This window comes from Schizosaccharomyces cryophilus (assembly GCF_000004155.1).
Source record: "Schizosaccharomyces cryophilus OY26 unplaced genomic scaffold supercont4.4, whole genome shotgun sequence".
Classification (NCBI taxonomy): domain Eukaryota; kingdom Fungi; phylum Ascomycota; class Schizosaccharomycetes; order Schizosaccharomycetales; family Schizosaccharomycetaceae; genus Schizosaccharomyces; species Schizosaccharomyces cryophilus.
In genome coordinates this window covers 321329-344871 of record NW_013185627.1, presented here as the reverse complement: position 1 = coordinate 344871, position 23543 = coordinate 321329, and the positions used below count along the sequence as shown (strand labels likewise).

Below are 23543 nucleotides of genomic sequence, written 5' to 3'. Positions count from 1 at the left end.
TAGATAGCGTGTAGTCCGCAGTAGTTTGCTAAAGCAATGTCGAAACCCTTATTTCTCTAACCACCAAAACCATGAACAAAGCTTTTGTCTAATAAAAATGCATATTGTGAGTTCTATTTGTCATTAACAATTCCGAGTTTGAAAAAAAAAAAACAAAATAGAATAGTGTAAAATACCTGTCAAAAGATGAGTCTCGGTAGTTTATTATGCCGACAGGGCGCAGCACTCTTTTAGAGCAGCAAAGTTAACGTCATCTTACTTTTCAATTTCAAGACTTTTGCCATCTGCATGTTCATAAAGGCAAAAAGGTGAGAGAGTATTTTGAGTTTGATCTGACGGAAAACTTGGAAAAGTTTCATGAAGAAGATTAATCAAAAAAAGGTAGGAACCACAGGGCCTGTCAGTGAAGATGTAGAATCAGCAAAAGAATTTGAAGCAAGGATACGAGAGTGTGCAAAAACGTTGGAGGATTTTGGAATTCGTGACCGAGTCACGGGGTTTTGCGCGCGAAGATTCAGGATCAATGGAAAATTTAATGAACGGCTCATGATTACTTCTTTTCTGGGTCAACTGATGTATCCCTTGAACGTGCTGTTTTCTAGAAGACCAAAACGTAATGCGATCCCCTTGGTAAAGGAATTTGATGCTTTATTGGATCCAGGTGCCTTTTTATTAGTAATTGGACATGAAGGATCAGGTTGTCATAATTTACTCAAAGTTTTGAGTGGAATAGTTGAAGAGAATCAAACGTTAGAAGGAGAGCTAAACTATGATGGGTTGGATTACCGCACAATGCATAGTCAATACAAGACTGATTTAAGTTATCACAACGACGACGACCACTCGTCATTTGCAACCATTTCTGTGCGCCGTTTATTAGAGTTTATCTGTGCTTGCCGCCTCCCTGAAACGAAAAAGCCCGGAGTCTCTCGTGACAAGACGATTCGAAGGATTTGTGAGATTATATGCGATGCATTTGAATTGAATAGCATTTTTAATCGTCGAATTTTGAAAATTTATAATGGAAGTGATCAGAAACGCATCGGTATCGCAGAGAGAATGTGTGCACGGCCGTTATTGCAATGTTGGGAAAACGCACTGCGTGAATTCGATTCTGTGTCCGCTACCCACATTCTTTCAAGAACCAAAATTATATCTCGCGTCTTCGGATCGACCCTGATTGCCATTTCCAATCAAATTCCTGACAAAATCCTTCGTATGTTTGATATGGTAACAGTTTTATATGAAGGTGAGCAAATCTTTTACGGTCCGACTTCTCGTGTAAAAGATTACTTTTTAAATCTTGGTTACATTCCACAAAGTCACAGTACCGTTGGTGAATTCGTCACTTCCTTGTTATACCCCGGGCTTCGAACCATTAATAAAAGCCATAAAGGGTTTATACCATCTACTCCTGCTGAATTCCGTCAATGCTGGCTTGAAAGTAAGGATTATACACACTTAATGTCTTCAATTAATGCGTCTATGGAATATCATAGTGACGTTTCTGCATTTCATACAAAGGACTCATCCAATACGCCCATTGTAAAGTGGAAACGCTTCTTGAATCGGATTCCCTGTCCCGTTCCTTATAGATTACAAGTCTGGGCCTTTGCTAAAATAACGTACTTCCACTATCTTTACGACTATTCTTTTCATTTAACGTTTGTTTTTTCCTATCTATTTCAAGGCTTTATGCTTGGCTCTATCTTTTACCTCATAGAAAACACCTCTGCAACCCTTTTTTCTCGAGGTAGTGTACTTTCAACATCAATCATATTTACTGCCATTCAAACAATGTCTGAGGTAGGTATTATATTTACAAAAAAGTCCCTATTCGCTGAGCATCGGATTCAGTCCTTATATCAACCTTCGGCAGCTTTGTTTGGCTCAATTTTAGTGGAATTTCCTATTCGTTTGGTATCTCTTGTAATTTTTGATATAGCTGTTTATTTCTTGAGCGGTTTAAGAGTCAATGCTGGTGCTTTTTTTACCTTTTTTCTCTTCACCTTCTTAATCACTTTTTGTATGGCATCAATCTTTCGATTAATTGCTTTACTTTGCAGCACCGCTGAGATTGCTGCTTTTATAGGGGGTATCGCTGCTCTCTATTTCATTTCGTTTTGCGGTTCTGTTATGCCAATCAATTATATAGGATGGTGGTTTCGATGGCTTGCCTATGCGAACCCTGTTCAGTATGGGTATGAATCCATCATGTTGAACGAGTTCAAGGATAGAATATTCAATTGTTCGGCGATTATACCAAATTTAAGTTTTCCTCTACGGAACAATATATGTCCTTCTCCTTCCGGCGTGCCAGGAGTTCCTTATATCATAGGCATTAATTATTTGAATGTCGTTTTCAGATATACAACCGACTTTTTGTGGAAAAATTGCGGTATTCTTTTTGGGTTTGCAATCTTTATCTTGTTACTATCACTGGCAGTAGCCAACTATATCAGATATGATAGAACGTGTATGGCTATTCCTGAATATCAAATGAAAAAACTATACGCAACTGTACAGAGTTCATGGGAAAATAATTTAAACAAAGCGGCGTTAAAGCAGAAAAAAGAAGACAAAGCTCATAGGGCAATGGACATGTCCACGTCTTTTAGAACGACGACGGATGAATTGTCACTGTGTTGGAAAGATTTGTCCTTTTACATTTTGGAAGATGGAGTGCAGAAACGTGTATTACAAAAGCTCAATGGTTACGTAAAACCTGGATGTTTAATGGCATTGGCTGGTGAAAATAAATCAGGTAAATCCATACTTATTCAAATCCTTTCTCAACTTGGTGTATCAGGAATTGTTGAAGGACAAGTGTCTTTGGAGGGGATAAAAACCTCCAAATATTTACGGAAAAGGATTGGTTATATTTCGAACAAACTAATGTTTGTTCCCCAGTATACTGTGCGAGAGACTCTTCGACAACACGCTTCACTTCGTCAAAGTGCTGACATATCTATGTCCGAGCGGTATGAGTATGTAGACGAGGTTATCGATTTTCTAGGTCTATTAGATGTTGCTAGATTCGTTGTGGGCGATGCAGGTGGAGGTTTATCATTGTATCACAAAAAGCTTACAGCGATTGGGATCGAGTTAGTTGCAAGACGATCTGTTCTTCTTCTGGATGAACCCGTCTCTGGTCTTGATAGTCAGTCCGCTTGGATGCTTGTTGCTACGCTTCGAAAATTAGCAAATACAGGTTTATCCATTATGTGTTCAGTTTCGCAACCTAGCTCGAGACTTCTTAATTTATTTCATTCTATAATGATTCTTGATGGTTATGGTCGGACTGTCTACCTCGATGAAGTTGGCAGCTATGCTTTGAAGTTGATAAAGTATTTCAAGAAAATTCATGGAAACGATGAAAATAGTATCAAAGATCCAGCAGACTATGTACTAAAGTGTATATACTATTCAAACAAAAGTAAAAAAGTGGACTATGCAGCTGTATGGGAATCCACAGACACGCATAAACGTCTTATACCAGAGTTAGACAGATTACTGAGTCGCAGGTTGAGTGATCAAGAAGTACGCTCCGAACAGGAATATCTGAGTAGTACGGTTTACCAAACGTTTAAGATAGCGAAGCGGAACTTTACCGTTTACTGGAGAGATTCTGCAGCTCTGATTAATCGGTTGGCATTTAATACGTTGGCTGGGTTGCTTATCGGATTTACGTTTTATAAACAAGGCAATGGAATACAGAGAACACAGAATAAAATGTTCTCTGCCTATATGTTAACAATTGCTTCTACTTCTCTTATTAACGGATTAATACCAAAATTTATTCATTTACGTGACATTTATGAGTATCATGAAGAGAACTCTGCCACCTATAACCGTCCTGCTTTTATATTGGCATTCTTCATCACGGAAGCAGTGATTAATTGTTGTTTTGGAACAATATTCTTTCTTTGTTGGTACTATCCAAGTGGCTATTATTTGAATGGTCACAATACCCTTTTTTATGGTGGTTACGCCTGGTTGATGATGATGGTTTTCGCTTTGTATTATACTACCCTCGGTATAAGCATTGCTACGGTTTCTCCTAGTTCGGGTATTGCTTCAATGCTAAGCGGTACTGCTTTCGTGTTTGTGCAATATTTCAATGGTATGGTTCAAAAGCCTAGCCAACTAGTAGGATTTTGGAAATGGATGAATGATCTTAGCCCATATAAATATTTCCTTGAAGGAATGATTGGAAATAATCTACATAACGTCCCAATTATATGCGAACGTACTGAAATGTACGTGGTAGATCCTCCTATGGGGTATACCTGTGGAGCATACTTTTTTGATTATTTACAATCCTCTGGTGCTGGCATTATTTATAATCCGGAAGCTGTCTCAAGTTGTGAGTTTTGTCCGTACAAAATTGCAGATGAACTGTTGGATGGTTTTGGGTATTATTACCATCATCGGTGGAGAAATTTTGGTATCCTTATAGGCTATGCTGCCTTTAATTTGGGTTTTGCCATAGTTACATATGAGATTATTCGAAGCATACCGATTCATCGACTCCTTAGTCAATTCCTGCAGAAACGAGTTGAGCGTACTCATTGGAAGAGAAGAAAGTTTGAAGAACCAAGAACTTAGATGGGAAATTTCTTTTTCGCCGGCTCAATATTGCAAAATTAGAAAAAATATTTGGACAAGAAACCTAAAAACAAGCTAGAAAGTTTGCTTTTGTTATTTTTGTGTCATACTTGCTTTTTTGCTTTTTTGAGTAGCGTTTAAAGCAAAGAAAAATATAATTAGCTAATTTTGGAATGAAACGATCTTTACGACTTTAATAGTAAGCAATCTGTGGAAATCTGCATCTGTAAGTTTTGAACCAAAGATTATTTCGAACGCCCATGCTTTTCAACGGAAACAATAAAGGCATGTTCTTTAGTTTTAGGAGTAAGAACTTGATTAAAAATATCAAGTGGAAACACTTCAATTTTCTGTTTTTCCTTGTTTTGTTCCTTTGTTTTTTGCTTACTAACATCATGCTTGTTTAAAGTGCAATAAGCTTCGCTAACCCCTTTCTAAAGAAACTTCCGATCGGCCTGGGACTGGTGTGCAAAACCGAGAGATGTAATAGTAATGACGCAGAAAACAGAAGAATATAAATAGGAGGTATTACTCTCTAGTAAAATCCTGTATACGAGAATACAGTCTTTGAATTATTGTTAGAAATATGAGTTCGAATAACGGTATTATCTTGAAAAAGCATATTGATCCTGTCGAAGGATATCCCAAAGTTGGAGAACACTTTGGTTTAGAGGAACGTCCTTTTAATTTAGAAGCAGCTAAGGTGGATGAAGAGCATCCTTTGCTTTTGAGAAACATTTACACTTCTATTGACCCTTACATTCGCAATCGCATGCGGAATCCTAAGCATAAGAGTTATCTGCCACCTTTGGATTTAGGACAGGTGATTCCTAACTTGACTATTGCTGAAGTCGTCAAGTCTGCAGTTCCAGAATACAAGACTGGCTCCCACGTGATTTTTATGAGCGGTTGGGAAGAATATACTTTTGTGCCCAAAGACGCTATGAAAGTGGTGCAAGTTATTTCCAATCCTTACAATTTGCCTTTGATGACCTTTGTGGGTGCTTTAGGAATGCCCAGTCAGACGGCATACGTTGGACTCAAACATGTTGGAAAACCCAAGGCAGGCGAGACTATCTACATTTCTGCGGCTTCTGGTGCTGTCGGTCAAGTCGCCGGCCAATTGGCGAAATCTATGGGCTTATACGTTGTAGGAAGTGCGGGATCTGACGAGAAAATCGCCTACTTGAAGGAAATAGGCTATGATGCAGTTTTCAACTATAAAAATGAAAGTGTTCATGATGCTCTTCCTCGTCTCTGTCCTAAGGGCATTGACATTTACTTTGATAACGTCGGAGGTGAAACATTGGATGCCGTTCTCTTGAACGTCAACTTTTACGCTCGCATCATTTTCTGCGGAGCCATCAGTCAGTATAACAATCCCAATCCTTACAGGTTGAAGAATTACACTGAAATCGTTTTGAAGAGTATTACGATTGAAGGCTTCATTGTCATGAATTTGATCCCACTTTACCAAGAGGAATACTTCCGTGAAATGCCTAAGCTGATTGCGGAAGGAAAGCTCAAGTATAAGTACGACGTTTATAAGGGCTTGGGTTCGATTCCTGAAGGCTTGCTTGGTGTCCTTCAGGGAAAGAACTTTGGTAAGGCTCTTGCCAAGATTGCTGATGAGTAGATATTTAGATTTGCCTTTCCTTTTCTTGGTTATGGTTTATAGAATGCTTACCATTTCTTTTATGAATATTTCTACTATTTCCATAATTCCTTCTCGCTTTTGTTTAGTACAGTAGAAGAGTGTATTACAAAGAGCTTTGTTAGTAAACAATAAGAACTCTTTAGTATGATCCCGATAAATTCGTGTTTCTATGCTTTCTTCATGAAAATAAAAATCAAATAATAAGCAAATAAAAATGCTTTTTATAAGTGACAGAATGAAACGGTTGATTCGAGATCCATTTTCACCATTCTAGTGTTCCATCCACGAGATGGAAAATGTAATTACTGCATATTCACATCACGTATGGTGCACATAAGTGTATTGTCATGAAATAGCTAAGTGTTGTAGACCTTGATTTCATAGGTAAAATATAAATAACAGCGATGTTATTCAAAAGGGCATCCGCCAAATCTCAAAGTAAGGAGGAACAAAGCTTTGGAAACATGGCTTTTGCTCCTTGGCAAGACAATATGAAAACTATTAACTTTTTCACGCCATGGATTAGTTAATCACAAGACAAATGAACAGGGCGTTCATCGAGATCACGATCATATGTTAAATGAGGAAGGCATCAAACAAGCTGAAAAGGTTCAATGCAAGTTAAGAGCTGCAGAACTTCCTGTGGAAATCATTTTTTGTTCTTCATTTTGCGCCGGGCTATTGAAACCATGCAAATTGCATTCCAGGATTATATGAAAGATGATCATGTCCCCTTAAAGATCCTTCCTACTTTGTAAGACTGCGGAGACTAGGAATGTAACGTCGGAACACCAACTGCAGAATTGAAACAGCAAATTTCCTAGACACGACTCTACTGCTTGTTACAAGGACAAGGTATATCTCAAGAAGGAAGGAATCCACAAAGCAGACTTTGAGACCAGTGTACTAAAGACTCAGCAGTTGACTGAATACTTTGCCAAGGTGCCTCAAAAAAATCTAGCAGTCGTAACCCATGGTGTTTGTATTCGTCTCTTTAGTGGTTTCCAGAAACCAGGAAACTTGAATGCTACTCTCAAGGACAAAAATTCTTTTAGCCCCTGCCAGCATTGTTATTATACTCTTCATTACTATAATGACAGGACTTGGAGATTTACTCCACTAGAAAAAGAAGAGTCACCTTCTTTTCGCCCTTACTACCACCATAGTCATACACTACTAGTACTTTCTCTGCTATATGCTCTATGCTTTCCCATGTCCTATGATTGCTATTTAATGAGTAAGAATGCAGCTTAAGCTACTTTATTGTACATAGTGCACTGTTTTGTTTTTCTTTATGGTTACTTAAGCCAATTTGTTCGACTGTACTATACAAAATACAGATGTTACGCCGTTGCTTCTTATCCGTCTTTGTTCGTGAGCTTTCTCAAATTTGCTTTCTCTTTCTACAGATGCTGACGTCAAGCCTTGAAAAATTCCACTCGCTTCTACCATACTCTTCTGTACTTATTTTTTTCTTTAGGGTAAGGGTTATTCGAAACTTCCAGAATTAGAGCCTAGAAATAAATACCTTGCTATTCCCCGCTTATACTTCATCTGTAGTCCTTTGTGTTGCATTATAAAAAATATAACGAATTTTGTCGTTAATCCCCTTTACTAAGTAACGATATTTTTTTTGCATTAAGGATACTCTATATAATTTAATATCCTCATCTATCCTTTTATTGATTTTTTGTCTTTTCTTTTTAACGATCTTTAAATTACAGTAAAATGAGCAAAGCTATCGGTATCGATTTGGGTACTACCTACTCCTGCGTTGGTCAATTCTCCAACAACCGTGTTGAAATTATTGCCAACGACCAAGGTAACCGTACCACTCCTTCTTATGTTGGTTTCACTGACACTGAGCGTCTCATTGGTGACGCCGCTAAGAACCAAGTCGCCATGAACCCCCACAACACCGTCTTCGACGCTAAGCGTTTGATCGGTCGTAACTTTGATGATGCTGAGGTCCAATCGGACATGAAGCACTGGCCTTTCAAGGTTATTCCTAAGAATGGCAAGCCCGTCTTGGAAGTTGAATTCAAGGGTGAAAAGAAGGTTTTCACTCCTGAAGAAATCTCCTCCATGGTATTGATGAAGATGCGTGAAACCGCCGAGGCTTACTTGGGTGGTAAGGTTTCTGACGCTGTCGTTACCGTCCCTGCCTATTTCAACGACTCTCAACGTCAAGCCACCAAGGACGCTGGTACCATTGCTGGTATGAACGTCTTGCGTATCATTAACGAACCCACTGCTGCTGCCATTGCTTATGGTTTGGACCGTAACACCGCTGGTGAATCTAATGTCTTGATTTTCGATCTTGGTGGTGGTACTTTCGATGTTTCCCTCTTGACTATTGAAGAGGGTATTTTCGAAGTCAAGTCTACTGCTGGTGACACTCACTTGGGTGGTGAAGATTTCGACTCTCGTTTGGTGAACCACTTCATCCAAGAATTCAAGCGTAAGAACAAGAAGGACATCACTGGTAATGCTCGTGCTGTCCGTCGTCTCCGTACCGCTTGCGAACGTGCTAAGCGTACCCTTTCTTCTTCTGCTCAAGCTAGCATTGAAATTGACTCCATGTACGAGGGTATCGACTTCTACACTTCTATCACTCGTGCTCGTTTCGAGGAACTTTGCGCTGACCTTTTCCGTAACACTATGGAACCCGTTGAGCGTGTTCTCCGTGATGCTAAGTGTGACAAGTCCTCTGTTCACGAGATTGTTTTGGTTGGTGGTTCTACTCGTATCCCCCGTATCCAAAAGCTTGTCTCGGACTTCTTCAACGGTAAAGAGCCTTGCAAGTCCATCAACCCCGATGAGGCCGTTGCCTACGGTGCTGCTGTTCAAGCTGCCGTCTTGACTGGTGATACCTCTGAAAAGACTCAAGATCTCTTGTTGTTGGATGTTGCCCCTCTTTCTATGGGTATCGAGACCGCTGGTGGTGTTATGACTCCCCTTATCAAGCGTAACACTACCATTCCTACCAAGAAGTCTGAAGTCTTCTCTACCTACTCTGACAACCAACCTGGTGTCTTGATTCAAGTCTACGAGGGTGAGCGTGCTCGTACTAAGGACTGCAACTTGCTCGGTAAGTTTGAACTTTCCGGTATTCCTCCTGCTCCTCGTGGTGTTCCTCAAATCGAAGTTACCTTCGATGTTGATGCTAACGGTATCTTGAACGTCTCTGCCCTCGAGAAGGGTACTGGTAAGACTCAAAAGATTACCATCACCAACGACAAGGGCCGTCTTTCCAAGGAAGAAATTGACCGTATGGTTGCTGATGCCGAGAAGTACAAGGCTGAGGATGAAGCTGAAGCTGCTCGTATCCAATCCAAGAACCACTTGGAATCCTATGCCTACTCTTTGCGCAACTCTATGGATGACCCCAACCTTAAGGACAAGATTGAGGCCTCTGACAAGGAAGCCATTGATAAGGCTGTTAAGGAGACCATTGAATGGCTTGACAACAACACCACTGCTGCCAAGGACGAATACGAGTCTAAGCAGAAGGAATTGGAGGGTGTTGCTAACCCCATCATGGCCAAGGTTTACCAAGCTGGTGGTGTTCCTGGTGGTGCTCCTGGTGCCGCTCCTGGCGCCGCTCCTGAAGGTGCCGCCCCTGGAGGCGAGAACGGTCCTGAAGTTGAGGAAGTTGATTAAGCTTTCTAAAATTAATATGTTAATGGGCGGTTTTTGTTTTTTTATTTGTAAATTTTGTTATACGATGTTTAATATATAATAGACATGATTAACGATCACTTGTTTAAAATTGAATAAATTGTTTTACAAGGGGAATTACTCATGAATCCTTTTTAAGTATTTTTTTGGTGGAAGTGTAAAGGTAACTGATTGCAAAGTAAAGAGTAATGGGAAATAAATTGGTAATTAATGGATATGGAATAGTGATCCGGAAATTGAAGTAAGAGTTACGCAACGGAAATGCGGTTCTCTTTATAGAAGCGGAAATGGTGAGCGAACGTATGCTATAGAATAGAAACAATTCCAATTTTAATTATGGCTGAATTTTCGAACAAAGCGGGAAGAATAGAAAGTCCAGCTATGGGATTTTCAGCTTCCGCACCATTGGAACGAGACTGGTTTTTGGGCATGCAAGATAAATCAAAAAGACAGGATATGAATAAGGCTACCCTTGAAAGCGACACTGTTGAATCCCCTATCGCCAGGCAGAATTCGGGTGCTGAAATCGCAGATCGATTAAGTGATAGAAGACATCAATCCTTACATTTTGATGAGAGAAAGCATGAACAGAGTCCAAGAAATTCAGAACTAGAAACATATTTTCGCTTACGAAGACATCGAAACCTAAATCGAAAGAAGCTATTACTTAAAGCATTCTTGTTATCTCTGTATACCCCAGCTCAAATTGGCATTGTGAGTTTAGTTCTACAGTATATGCAGTGTTCTAAAGGCCTAGTTTTATTATTCTTCATTAGTTCTTTGTTGTTTGGAATTGCTCGTTTTTATTGTCAATACCGTGCGTGTTTGATTCCAAACGAAAGTATAATTAACGGTATGTAGAGAAACTACAAGACGAATTTTGGGAGGAAACAGCAAAGGAGCATCCAAACTTAGGTAAGTAGAAGGGACGGAGAAGAAAAGAGTATGCAGCTATTTATTGCTAATAAAAAAAATAGCTAAACTGGCCGCTCTTGGAGGGATTGAAGCGCTTGATATTGGTGCTGCACAACCGGAGATAGCCAAACATCAGGTCACTGAAAAAAAGCATAATTGACATTGAATTATAAAGGCTCAATTGAAATCAGTGGAGAAGATATGGGTATACTTATAACTAGGCTCGTTTCATCGACCATGAATTTCATGAATATGAGTCGGCAAATGCAAAGGAAAGACAGGTTGGTCTCCAAAATGATTCAAAGATCTGAAAGAAAAGCGGATTATCTCTTAGTTTTCTTCCTTTTACTGTATTTATTTATTACTGCATAACATTTTATATCGTTAAATTACTTACAGAAATGTTACACTTCACTATAGGAAAAGTGATTGGGTATGGTAGTTGTAGGCCTTATTATTACTATACTTGACCTTTACCATTTTTTGTAAACAAATCCTTTTAATGGCGTTGAAGGAGCCAGAAAAAGAGTCTCAAAATACAAAAAATGCAAATAAATTGCAAGTCTCCAGCTGCATGTCAGATTTGTCGGAAAAATCTCAGCATTTGTTTGGCTCTTTGCTAAAGCCTCAAGTACCTGTCATTCAATACAATCTAAATCAATTAGAGGAGCGAGCAAAAAAATTAGAATTAAAGGTTGTCTCCACACGTGATGGCGATACCAAAGCGTAAGTATAGATTTCCGAAGGAAGAGGTTTTATTTGGAAAGCCGAGAAACAGAGGACCAAAAAAAAAAGCTAATGAATAAAGAAGTTTTCTTCTTTGTATTAAAAAAACCTGTATTCATTGTCTGCCTTGGAAGTTCTGTCATATATGAGAAGCTAACTCACATTAGACATTATTTACTCGCAGAGAGTGGTATGAATGTAGAACAGACCCGCCAAAAGATTTACTCTGTTCACATACATTCTCAATGGGATTCCCTTGAGATAGAAAAGCGTACGTTGTACGAACGCCCTCACGCCAAAATATATAAAGAGCAGAATGTAATTGCTAGTATTGAAGGGGGCCTGCAAGCAAGCGCCAACGATTTCCAAATAAAATTAATGAAAGATAGCGGTGTTGCTTGGGAAAACCGAAAAATGAGTTTTTTGCAAGATACAGGAAAGATGTTGCGCTCCAAGGATAATACTGTTTTGGGTGCATCCGTTACCATGTCTCTGCAATCTAGCTTTGCCAAGCCTACTCTTAAGGGGTCGTTACTTGCTCAATCACATCCAGCGCATTCTTTGAGAACACCAGCCTCAAGCGTACTGCATGTCGCTGACCAAACTTCCTCAATGTTAGGGAATGAAGCAGCCCGTAGTCAACTTTCAAGCCTGTCTGGAATTCCAGAAAAGGTTGGGTTCTTTGCTGCTGCTATTCACAAATTAAACGATGCTCGCATTCATGGTAGCATTGTCCGGGTATGGTCGTTATTTGCTTCTGCTAGCAGAAAAATCGATCGAGAATATCCTCAGCTTTTAGATGCATGGTCTTTATTAGCCTATATGGTGGATGAGAAATCAAATAATGTACATGCTTTCGAATTAAAGACGGCAAATAGCAGTGACAAGACTAATGTGAATCCTTCATTTCAGTATAATATCATCCATGGATCCTTGCGCTTTTTAGAAGTTCAGTTTTTAGCGTTTGTTGATGCGCAATTATCTGATAACGGCCATGTTTCTTCGACAAAACCATTGGATAAAATGATTGCTTTCAGTCGGTTACGGTTCTTCAAGAATAATTCTTGGGTTAAGCCAACTATCTCAATTGCTGATGACATTCCTGTGTGGGCAGTCTTATTTTACCTTATGCGTGCTGGTCTGCTGGATCTCGCATCAGAGTTTGTTAGCACTAATGCACATGTATTTGAAAGTTTTGGTCGTTCTTTTCCTTCATATTTCAATGCTTATGCTAGAAATCCTCATCAACCTCTTCCCAAGCAACTTCGTGATCGTTTGCAAGCTGAGTATGCCCAACTCATGAAATATGCTCCGGAAGATCCATTTAAGCATGCTATTTACAAACTCCTTGGTCAATGCGAACCTCATCGTATTTCACTTCCTGAAGTATGCATTACTTCCGAAGACTATATGTGGATGCAATTAATGTTTTGTCGAGCTAATGCTAACAATTCTCTCACCTCTGATTTGAATCAGCGCTCGGTAAATAACTTTGATCTGCAACAACTTCAGAAGAAGATTGTAGCTTTCGGACCGAGATATTTCAATCCTAAGAATAGCACTCCTGTAAATTATTTCCTTGCCCTTTTAATCTGTGGTGAGTTTGAACGTGCTGTAAATTATCTGTATACCTTTTACCCCGTTGAAGCTACCCATTATGCTATCGCCATGTCCTACTATGGCCTTCTTCATACCTGCAATTATGAAAAAAACGAAAATATTCTTATTCATGAAGCAGATAGCGTGCGCATTAATTACCCGCAACTTATCGTAGCCTATATTGGTTACCTTGGCTCCGTAGATACATTGGTTTATGTTGACTATATCGCCTGTATATCTCTTGTCTCATCATATAAAACGTGTTGCATGAACTTGGTTAAAATATTGCTTCTTCAATCGCATGACTTTTCAAAATTTTTGGGAGATATTCGGGAGGATACCGAGCGAACAACTGGTTTACTTGATTTGTATCTGCCGTTAGTACCATTTGATCAAGACTCATTACAAGCGTTGTATGCAGAAGGCGCTAGAAACGCAGATGATGATGGGCGTTACGGAGATTCCATTCTCTTATATCACCTCCTAGGAGATTATGATACCGTGATCGGCGTTGCTGTGAAAAACCTAAGTCAGAGTATACTCTCGCGCGGTCTGTGGATGGCAGATTCTCAAGACCAGAGTCAACAGAAGTCCTCACCCAACGTTGTAGCTAATGGAGCACCAGACGTTCTGGCAAGGAGTCTTTTGGAAATCTATGAAGCTAATCTCGAGAAATCAGCGAAAGTAAGTAAGACCAATAGAGACATGTGCAAGTTACTGCTTCGGGTTATGGATGCAAGGACCCTGTATGATAAGGGAGAATGGAAGGGAGTTTTGAGTGAAATTGCGAAAATGGATATTTTACCTCTTGATGGAAATATGGAACATGTACCTGAATCTTTAAATTCTCTTTTTTTGCGTCAAAAAGCAATTAATCTCTTGACATTACCGCCGGAAATCACTAATGTCGTTTCTTTCTTACTGTTTATGGCCATGTCTAGTATCAAAGAGTTGTTTAATACTTTGCATAAAAATCCTGAAGAAGCTGAGAAAGGTTTAATATCAAACTTACAATTTATAGCTTCGAACTTGATTATGTATAGTACTATGATTGAGCATCGGTTGCCTCCACAAGTCCTTGAATACTTGCAGTCGGTGCAAATTAATTAAACGTTTAAGCAATATTGCTTTAATACAAATGATAAATAGATATCGGAATGTTTGCTGATGATAAAGACAACTTTGTGGGTTGGATAATAAAATCAATAACTTTTTCTTTTTGGGCTCAATCTTTGCAATGACTTTTTATTAATCTATGAACCTTACTAGAATCAGAAATATGGAATTCTACTTTGACCTTACCTTTCTTCTCATTTCTACCAAACCAGCGTTCAATTTCAGTGTGTATTCCTTTATTAACGTTACATAATTAATTCCGCATCAAAAAGCAGTATTATCCTATAACGAAACATTGACCTTCGTTATTCATATTATGGACATCAACCATACTCGGCACTCCAGGTTACGCTTGGCTGCCGTCCTAACCTTTACCACCAAGTTCATTATAATCGAGCTAGAATTTACACGGAAGTTGAGTGAATAGAAGAGAGAATTATATATTTTTATTCAAAAGATTTATACGGCTTTTAAAGGAACCGTTTTACGTGAGATGGAGAACTCAACGATGAGGAACGGTGCCAGGATCCTACCTCCTGAAGCCATCTCTAAGCGACACATTGGTCCGTATGTGATGAAGGAAACGTTAGGAGAGGGATCATTTGGAAAAGTGAAGCGTAAGTTTTCAAGGAGGAACGAGCCGTGTATGATTAACCAGCTTTGACAGTTGCTACTCATTACAAGACGCATCAAAAAGTGGCTTTAAAGTTTATCTCGCGGCAATTATTGAAAAAAAGCGATATGTATATGCGTGTTGAACGCGAGATATCTTACTTGAAGCTTCTTCGACATCCTCATATCATCAAATTATACGATGTTATCACCACGCCTACAGATATTGTAATGGTCATTGAGTATGCTGGAGGTGAATTATTTGATTATATCGTTGAAAAGAAAAGGGTAGGTTCTGTTTTTAGGAGAGAAGGACGAACTGAATGGGCAGATTGTGAAAACGACTTCAGCAAGAGCACCTTTCCCTAATAATTTTTTTTCTATTCGATTTTCATGGGTCATTCAGCTAACATATATTAGATGACGGAGGATGAAGGTCGTCGATTTTTCCAGCAGATCATCTGTGCTATAGAATATTGTCATCGACACAAGATTGTTCACCGAGATTTAAAACCAGAAAACTTGCTTTTGGATGACAAACTGAATGTTAAAATTGCTGACTTTGGTTTATCGAATATTATGACTGATGGAAACTTTTTAAAAACTTCCTGTGGAAGTCCCAATTATGCCGCTCCTGAAGTAATTAATGGAAAACTCTATGCTGGCCCCGAGGTTGATGTTTGGAGTTGCGGTATCGTTTTGTATGTCATGTTGGTGGGCCGCCTTCCTTTTGATGATGAGTTTATTCCTAATTTGTTTAAAAAAGTAAATAGTATGTGTTGTTACTGTCTCTTATCTCGATTGATGTTGATCCTAATGTTTGTTTAGACTGTATTTACGTGATGCCGGATTTCTTGTCGCCAGGCGCTCAGTCTCTTATTCGACGAATGATTGTTGCAGATCCCATGCAGCGTATTACCATTCAAGAAATTCGTCATGATCCATGGTTTAATATCAATTTGCCTGATTATCTACGTCCTATGGAAGGCTTTCAGGATTCTTATGCTGATCCTCATATTGTTAATAAGCTGAGTGAAGCGATGGGATATACTGAAGATTACATTTACGAAGCCTTACGTTCCGAGAGTAATAATGAGTTAAAGGAGGCGTATGATTTACTACATGAAAACCAAATTATTCAAGAAAAGAGTCATTTCTCAAATTCAAAGAAAGTGGATTCGTTTCTTTCTGTTTCTCCTCCTGCCTTTACGGAATATGCGGATGATCTAAACAATTCTAAAGAGCCGGAATATCTTGATCCCATGATTGAGGGATCGAGATGGTCACATTCGGAGCCTCCGGCTAATCAAGAACAGACTGTCGACAGTCATATCCGTATCCTTGTTCCAGGCGAGAATAACCAGTTGATAGTGAAAACCTTGTTGGATGCCAATAATGAAGCTGCTTTGTCACAGACAGGAAAGAAAAAAAGCAAGAGAAATCGTTGGCACTTTGGCGTCCGCTGCCGAGGAGATGCTCCCGAGATTTTACTGGCTGTATATCGTGCTCTACAGCGTGCTGGTGCTCAATTTACAGTGCCAGTGCAGCATAATGGTAAGTACAAATCCGACATGTATACGATCAAGAGTATTTGGGAGATTCCTCATTGCAAGAAAGAAGGAAGAAAAGTCTATGCGTATATTGAGTTACAGCTTTATGAAGTTATGCCAGATTGTTATATGTTGGATGTCAAGGCAAATGGTTATAAAGATTTTTCACGACATGGATCAGTTGTTACGGATCATGAAGTAGATGATTTGAAGTCCTCGTTCCCCTTTTTGGATTTATGTGCTACTCTCGTTTGCAAATTGTTTTCTGCTTAATAATTCAAAATTCCTGTATATTCCTATTCGATCTCCTTCTTCTCTTTTCCTTTTTTTTTTACGAAACTCTTATTGAATTATGTTAATGAATTCACATTTCGAGCAAATTCCTATGGCGGATGAACTATGTATTGCACATGGTTATGCAGATTATAACGTGCTTAAACTTGCATTTGGGCGGTGTTTATTCTGTAATAAAATCCATAATGTTTATTAAACTTAAGACTATCATTAGGACGAAGTGCTTGAAAAGGTTAGTTTGTTCAAGCACATAAACTAACCTAATAATGCACCTTTATGGTATTGTTTTTCAGAACATATCCCGCTGTTTTTTGCCGTGTACACAACCTTTTCAAAAATTATAAGAAAATGCATAAAAGTATTAGTATCAAATTTTTATGTTTTATTTAATGTCAATTAATACTTTCGATTATTGTGCAGTGTCTAGAAAGTATATAAATACATAAAGGCAATTAAACCAAAGTAGGACAAGTAAAATGCAATAGCTTCTCGGGAATTAATAGATCAGCTTATGGGTTATGAAACTTTGAAAAGGGTTTCCTGATCGAAATCGATGGAGCTAACATTGACCATTACGCTATGAGCATATTCAAAGTTGACATATCTCCCTTTATCAATTGCTGAGAAGAAAATGGGTAATGTGTTTTCTACCAATACTCTATCTGAGTTTACTAGTAATCAATTGAAAGCTTATATTGATATCTGTTTTCTTTGTATCTTACTTGCATATGCACATCTAACCGTAATGATATTGGCCAATTCTTGCAACATGTTTCTATTGACTTTTACATGCACATATATACATATATCTCAAAACTTTCAATCAAAAACTCTTCATCTTGATACTTCTCACCATTTTACCACATATACTCTGGCGACTTGGTGAATATGCGAAGGCTCGCAAGGTAACAAATGTTAGCTGGTGGAGACATTAATCAAGTAGCAAGGCCTCTTCAATCCTTTAACGCGACATACGAACAATTTAGAAAGTTCAAAGTAAACTGGTAAGAACTGTTGGTTTAATAGCACTATTTTATTCCATTTATGGAGAATTATAATCATACTCAAAATGGGGTCAATGGAACTCCTTTCGGTGCCTCATTTGGTAATCAGCCCAGTAACTCTCCTGGAACCTCTCAATTTCCAGTAACTTTGAACAGTGGAGGCGAGGATTTAGAAAAGAATTTAGATGAAAAGTTGATGAACGCGTTTCCTGGTATGTATTGACACTATTTTTAGGACAAGTAGTGATGTAGGGCTTGAGAAGAAGTAGCTTTTCATGTCTTCCTCTTTGATAGAAATGATAAAATTAACTATTCCTTAGGGTTAGAGTCTCATGTCTTTCAGCATTCTCAGCCACCACCGCATCCGTTTGAGATGCCTGCTTCTTTTGAAAGCCATTACCCATCAAGTAAGTTTTGAAGCAGTCATATATGAATTATACTGACATCTCAATTCTTAGATTATTTTCCTTTCGAAGCATCCTATCCCAATGAACCACATTTTCCATCTCTAGCATCCCCTCCTGTCAGCGCATCTTCCTTTCCTACCCAATTTCCTCCTTACTCTGATACTGATAACAGTTGGCAAATTCCTCAACTACCTTCGATTGCTTCGAATATACCTTCAGGACAACTGGATCCTTCGTCTTTTTCTGCTTTGCAGCCCAATGCTGGTCTTAACTCCAGTCCATCTTCATCTTTCCAAATTCCTGTATTAGGATATCCAAGTGGTCATGCTGATTTGAAAGATACTATCACGAATAACACCTCTGGCTCTATTTCCTCGTTCGTAGGCAATAATACCCCCTCAAGCACCATCAACCCAAGTCCATTCTCTAGGTCGCCTTCCTCAGACAAGCAAGTGATTGAAAAATTAAAGTCAAAAGCAAACCAAAAACCAACGGAAACTTCTTTGGGATCTTTGCGACAAACACTAAATGAATGCCTTGATCCATTAAACACTAGCCAAGCTCCTAAGGAATGTGTTGCTATCCTCGTGAACATGATGAGCACCGTAACTCAGGATGATCAGAAACTACTATTTCTTGAAATTTTGAAAAACAATAATGAAGCAACGATCTTTTCAGAGCTAGTAGATGGTGGTCGAAAATTATTTCTTCCGAAACTACGTAATTGGTTTGTTTCTGCTATTCGTTCTAAATCAGATAAAGTTATTCATTCAATTTTGCTTTTATTATGTAAATTACCCATATCTGCTGAAAGGCTTGCAGATGTCAAGTTTGGTAAACCAATTTTGATTGTAAAAAAGAAGTCAGCAAATTCTGTCATTCGACAGCATGCTGAAAAGCTCTCCGATCTTGCCGAGAAATCTATTGCAGTTGAACTAGGCAAGGATCAGCTGAAAGATCTCGAGAAAGAACCAACTAGACCCGAAACCGTTGCGAAGCCAACCAATGTATCATCTACAAATAGCAAGAACCCGTCAACCAAAAAGGTTACAAGCGTTCCTGGTACTTCCTTTTTCAAAAACTTGTCTAATCCTAAAACCGGACCCGCTACATCTGCGCCAAAACCCTCCACTGTGAGTGCTAAGCAAACATCTACATCAACGCCTCTTTCCTCTATAGTAGCTGGATTGAAAGGGAAGGATGCCGAGTTGCAAAAGTCTCAGTCATTACGGACAGAATCTCAGTCCAATTCACGTGACGAATTGCCCAGTTTCAGAAAACGTTCTGCCAAATCCGAAGAAGGATCTGAGAAATCTGAAGCATCCAGTGAAGAAAGCTCTCTAAGGAAGAAACGCCGGAAGAAATCCGTTACTTGGAAACCTGATGATGAGCTTGTTCAAATTAAGGTCATTGAGCATGCAAATGAAGAAGAATTAGCTGTAAAAACACCTCATATATATGGGAGTGCAAGAGATTTAGATAGACAGGAGGCCCGCGTTGCTTTTGGTAATCAGGTTGAAGACGACGTTGAAGACGAAATAATTTGGTACAGACCAAAGCCTATTCATTTTGTAATATCAAAGGAAGAATTACATCCACGAGGTTATAAGCGTGGTGGTGGTGCTGATACGAAGCCAACTTTGGAATCTAAAGACGAGGAAGAAAGAGAGGGTCAGCTCAATGTAAATATCTCTTCAAGTACGTCTGTTCTTTCAAATGTCTCCGATCCCCTGAAAATATTCGATGCCGCTGTGTCTCCCGTGTCAATACCACTCCCTAAGGAAGTTGAAGACTCCCTTCTTCATGAAAAGAGTGGTGATTCAACTAATGTCCGCGCAGATGATAAGGTACTTGAGAACAACTCAAATACTCATCTGAGTTCTATACTTTCCAACCTATCGTCATCTGCATCTTCCCAACATCTTCAAAATTCGTCCCTCATGATACCTGATAATGCAAATACCTCTTGAAATGTCCAATTATGAACTTCAGCTTTTATCTAATTAAGGATGGTTGGTTTATCTCAAATAATTCGGTGTTTAAAATTGTTCTTTTTAATGTACGGACTATTAGATCAATTATAGAAGTATTCATTTCTCAATTTTTTTGTAATTTAATTTTTTAGCTCTTAAAGAGCTATTCATTAATTGAATAAGATATATATTTTTTTCTTTCTTACGGCATATATACACAAAAACTTACATTTTTCATAAAGTATATCAATAATCATTTCTAAAGGGTTATTATATGCTACTTTTAAAATCATGATAGAGATGCCATCTCGTTCATAAACTGACTAGGCGACTGAACGTCGGTGCTGCCATAGGTTATATGCTTAGGTGGGTTTTGTTCTTTTGCCCAGTCCATCAAATTTCCGTATTCTAAGTAATTACCACCACCCAAGACACATACAATGGCCTCATTGAATATTTGGCGTTTATTTATGCCCCTGAGATCACTAGAAGCTTGAGAAGCTTTGGGGTCGAATACAAGATATGACTCTGTTTGCTTTGATACCGAAGAAGATCCAGGATCCATCAAGCTTTGAACGATAGAGGTAATTGTCCCATCTTTTCTAAAAGGGATTAAATTCCTCACACCAGAGATGATGTTTTCTAAACCACCGATTCCAGCCTCTTTGAATCGATCGGTAAACTATAGGTTAGTATTTCTCTTAATAAATTCATTTCACATACTTTACTAGAAAGACTTGAAAAACCACGGAAAATATTATCTCCTGATTGATTAGCAGCGGGGCGCGCCGTGGAAGAAGCCAACATGGTCATTTTAGTAATTTCACGAACTCTGCCATGATTAGCATATATAAACATAACTGTTCAGTTTAATATTACCTTTTGACAAAATTAAGAGCCTCCAAAGTACAGCCGATATTAAGCAATGCCTCTTCATATGCTTGCAAGTCAGTGCTAGGGACGGCGTCAACGCTTAAGTACCAAATGATGAAAAAACGAAGCTTGTCCTCCGGTGTACCTTTGCTTTTATCATTTATACAAGCAAGGATTGCGGTTTTGTTAAGTCCTGTAACGTTATCTTCCATCTGGAAAAAATCATCGAGGTGACGTTCTTGAATGGCTTTCAAAATTGCAGTTGCAATACTCATGTGCATATCTAAAAGCTGTTTACGGGCTGTGAGTTCTGGAAGAAGGCTAACTGCAGTCTTTAAATAAGCGGAATCCGTAAAAGCATCGGCATTAAATTCCTCTAAAGACGAAACGCCAGAACGCTTTGTAATTTCATTTGCATCATTTTTATAGCGAGTTAATTCTTCGTCAATGTTCTCAGCCACTTCTGGAAATGGTTTATTGGCATTCGCTTCCCAAAAATAATCGCTTCCGTTTAAGTCATAAGATTGTTTAGAGACCTTTCCTTCATCGGCAGATTCAATGGTTACTCTGTTAAGTTGCATGTTAAGAGTGTCATGAATCAATGCTTGATAGGTCCAAGAGTGATTAATCATGGGAACAAGGTCGACTGTTCGATCCAAGAGGATGAGTAGAGGACGTACTTTAGGATTTAAAGAGCCAAAAACATCTTTAGTATTCATCAAATGATCCTTCAAACGTTGGTTCAACTTTTTAGCTACCAACTCAGCAGCAGATCCTTGAGGGCAACGAATAATGGGAATAGTTCCAAGAGTAACAATGACGGAAAACAGGCGGTTAACTGTGCTTTGAATTGTATGTTCAATCAATACATCGTCCGAGGAAGGGCTGTGAATAGTATGGAAGACTCTTGGAAGCTGAAGCGAAAAAAAGTCAGACTCTAAAACTACGTAATTCAAGTACTGATCGTAAACCTGGTTTATCATGTGGCTTGTATTGGTTTTGGAAGCAAGCTCCGCGAATTTTTCCAAAAGACTGCGTGGAATGCTGGAAGAGAAACAAACATAAGCAGATTCATATAAACCTTTAGAGAGGTCCTAAAAGCCGGTTAGTTACATAGATTGCTTCGGTTTGATAAGAAGAAATAATTAGAGTTTTTAGAAGTCGTATAAAATGACAACGCTCTCATGAAGAAACAAAAGCACTTACATCAATAATATACTCGACATTTTCCTCAGTAGGCTGAACAAAATAAATCGCAGGAACGTCAGCTATAGGTTGACGGGAAGAAGTGATATTCATATGGACAGTGACACCATGTTTTCTCAAGTCACTAATGCGCAGTACAGAAGATATAGTTTCTGAACCAGACTTATCAAAGATCAGAACTTTCCAGATTGGGAATTCTGATTTGTAGTTTGGATCCTTTTCTAAATCTTCAACATCCTGATTCAAATTTAAAAGCTTTTCTAAAGATCCTATCTCGCAGGTTAGTTTACGTCCCTCAACTTTATTGACGTTTAGGCGCAGTAATTCAATTTAACATACGTATATGAGTTTCTCTCAAAGATGAGGTTTCGTGTGAGATTGCTAGTGACATCCTAACTATCTGTCTTTCAGCATAAATAAAGCTCTAGTAATGTGGTGAACAAGGTTCTCCTTTGCTGTCGAATCTGATTTTCTGGTGGTGAGTTTCAAATAAGGAGACAAAAGGAAGTACCTTGAAGGAAAGCAGTAAACAAAAGAAACTAATAGCATGGCATTCATGAACAGAGGGATTTATTTTTAATTTGAATTTTGTTGTTAATAAATAGCAAGATCGTGGATTCAGTTTTATTGTTTTTTAACTTGCTCAATGTACAGTGACTGAAAGCGAAAAAGACTGTTCAACTTGAAGAAATATGAGATTGAAAATGATCTCAGAGTTCTCAAAAAGGAAAGAAAAATAAACCGCAATAACAGTTCCAAAATAATCCTTTAGCCGAGAGAGCGTCTGCGCTAACTTACGATAATGAAGCTGTTGTTAATTACAGAATACATCAAACAATTATGAAGGTCAATTCTACGAGGTTCAAAACCGACTTATAGATTCATTAGTAAGACTACTGCTTACTGTCCTTTAGTTTTTTCTTCTACAATTTCAGAAACCGACTGCTTTCAAGTAACAGTAAACAAGGGCAATAAAGTAACAGTCCAATATGATTTTGTTTTTGAAGCATTCCAGTTCATGACCATCAATTGACAAATCTAAACGAACCGATATCTGGAAAAATAAATCATAGGAATCTTTGCTATGCAATCGAACTTAGTTTGATTCCTTGACATATATGACTTATGAAATGGATTCCTCCTAATATGATAATTGCTATGATTGATTTTTTAATTTCATCACTTTCCATAACGCAAAACAATGTGTAGAAAGAGTTCTACTCTATGAGACATTGGTTAGCATTTATTACTTTTAGAGAACCAAAATCTTGGGTACAAGGTTTCAAAACGAAAAATCAATACGTGCGATGTTCCCGTTTCAA

General features: G+C 38.5%; 9 protein-coding genes across 9 annotated transcripts; 8 read left to right on the top strand and 1 right to left on the bottom strand.

Annotated features, from left to right (window-relative positions):
- Positions 1–61: 61 nt before the first annotated feature.
- On the top strand, positions 62–5103 carry SPOG_02370 (ABC transporter Pdr1). The gene has a single exon (XM_013168312.1). It carries the CDS (start codon positions 358–360, stop codon positions 4606–4608), a length of 4251 nt encoding a protein of 1416 aa, XP_013023766.1. The 5' UTR covers positions 62–357; the 3' UTR covers positions 4609–5103.
- On the top strand, positions 5032–6341 carry SPOG_02369 (NADP-dependent oxidoreductase). The gene has a single exon (XM_013168311.1). It carries the CDS (start codon positions 5195–5197, stop codon positions 6242–6244), a length of 1050 nt encoding a protein of 349 aa, XP_013023765.1. The 5' UTR covers positions 5032–5194; the 3' UTR covers positions 6245–6341.
- Positions 6342–6758: 417 nt separating this feature from the next.
- On the top strand, positions 6759–7808 carry SPOG_02368 (uncharacterized protein). The gene is made up of 2 exons (XM_013168310.1): positions 6759–7019; positions 7090–7808. Exons 1-2 carry the CDS (start codon positions 6880–6882, stop codon positions 7517–7519), a joined length of 570 nt encoding a protein of 189 aa, XP_013023764.1. The 5' UTR covers positions 6759–6879; the 3' UTR covers positions 7520–7808.
- Positions 7807–10088, top strand: SPOG_02367 (heat shock protein S). Its single transcript, XM_013168309.1, has one exon. The coding sequence runs from the start codon at positions 7994–7996 to the stop codon at positions 9926–9928; it is 1935 nt and encodes a 644-aa protein (XP_013023763.1). The 5' UTR covers positions 7807–7993; the 3' UTR covers positions 9929–10088.
- An 87-nt stretch (positions 10089–10175) lies between these two features.
- Positions 10176–11276, top strand: SPOG_02366 (uncharacterized protein). Its single transcript, XM_013168308.1, has 2 exons — positions 10176–10861; positions 10924–11276. Exon 1 carries the CDS (start codon positions 10283–10285, stop codon positions 10805–10807), a length of 525 nt encoding a protein of 174 aa, XP_013023762.1. The 5' UTR covers positions 10176–10282; the 3' UTR covers positions 10808–10861; positions 10924–11276.
- A 26-nt stretch (positions 11277–11302) lies between these two features.
- On the top strand, positions 11303–14625 carry SPOG_02365 (nucleoporin Npp106). The gene is made up of 2 exons (XM_013168307.1): positions 11303–11587; positions 11755–14625. Exons 1-2 carry the CDS (start codon positions 11364–11366, stop codon positions 14294–14296), a joined length of 2766 nt encoding a protein of 921 aa, XP_013023761.1. The 5' UTR covers positions 11303–11363; the 3' UTR covers positions 14297–14625.
- On the top strand, positions 14596–17252 carry SPOG_02364 (CAMK/CAMKL/AMPK protein kinase Ssp2). The gene is made up of 4 exons (XM_013168306.1): positions 14596–14919; positions 14970–15202; positions 15335–15686; positions 15743–17252. Exons 1-4 carry the CDS (start codon positions 14796–14798, stop codon positions 16735–16737), a joined length of 1704 nt encoding a protein of 567 aa, XP_013023760.1. The 5' UTR covers positions 14596–14795; the 3' UTR covers positions 16738–17252.
- Positions 17253–17689: 437 nt separating this feature from the next.
- SPOG_02363 (mRNA cleavage and polyadenylation specificity factor complex associated protein) lies at positions 17690–20354 on the top strand. Its single transcript, XM_013168305.1, has 3 exons — positions 17690–17974; positions 18083–18169; positions 18221–20354. The coding sequence occupies exons 1-3, from the start codon at positions 17803–17805 to the stop codon at positions 20137–20139; spliced, it is 2178 nt and encodes a 725-aa protein (XP_013023759.1). The 5' UTR covers positions 17690–17802; the 3' UTR covers positions 20140–20354.
- Positions 20355–20375: 21 nt separating this feature from the next.
- SPOG_02362 (SNARE binding protein Sly1) lies at positions 20376–22780 on the bottom strand. Its single transcript, XM_013168304.1, has 6 exons — positions 22733–22780; positions 22561–22685; positions 22222–22490; positions 21022–22109; positions 20866–20974; positions 20376–20824 (listed from the first exon to the last, which is right to left on the bottom strand). Exons 2-6 carry the CDS (start codon positions 22610–22612, stop codon positions 20432–20434), a joined length of 1911 nt encoding a protein of 636 aa, XP_013023758.1. The 5' UTR covers positions 22613–22685; positions 22733–22780; the 3' UTR covers positions 20376–20431.
- Positions 22781–23543: the final 763 nt, after the last annotated feature.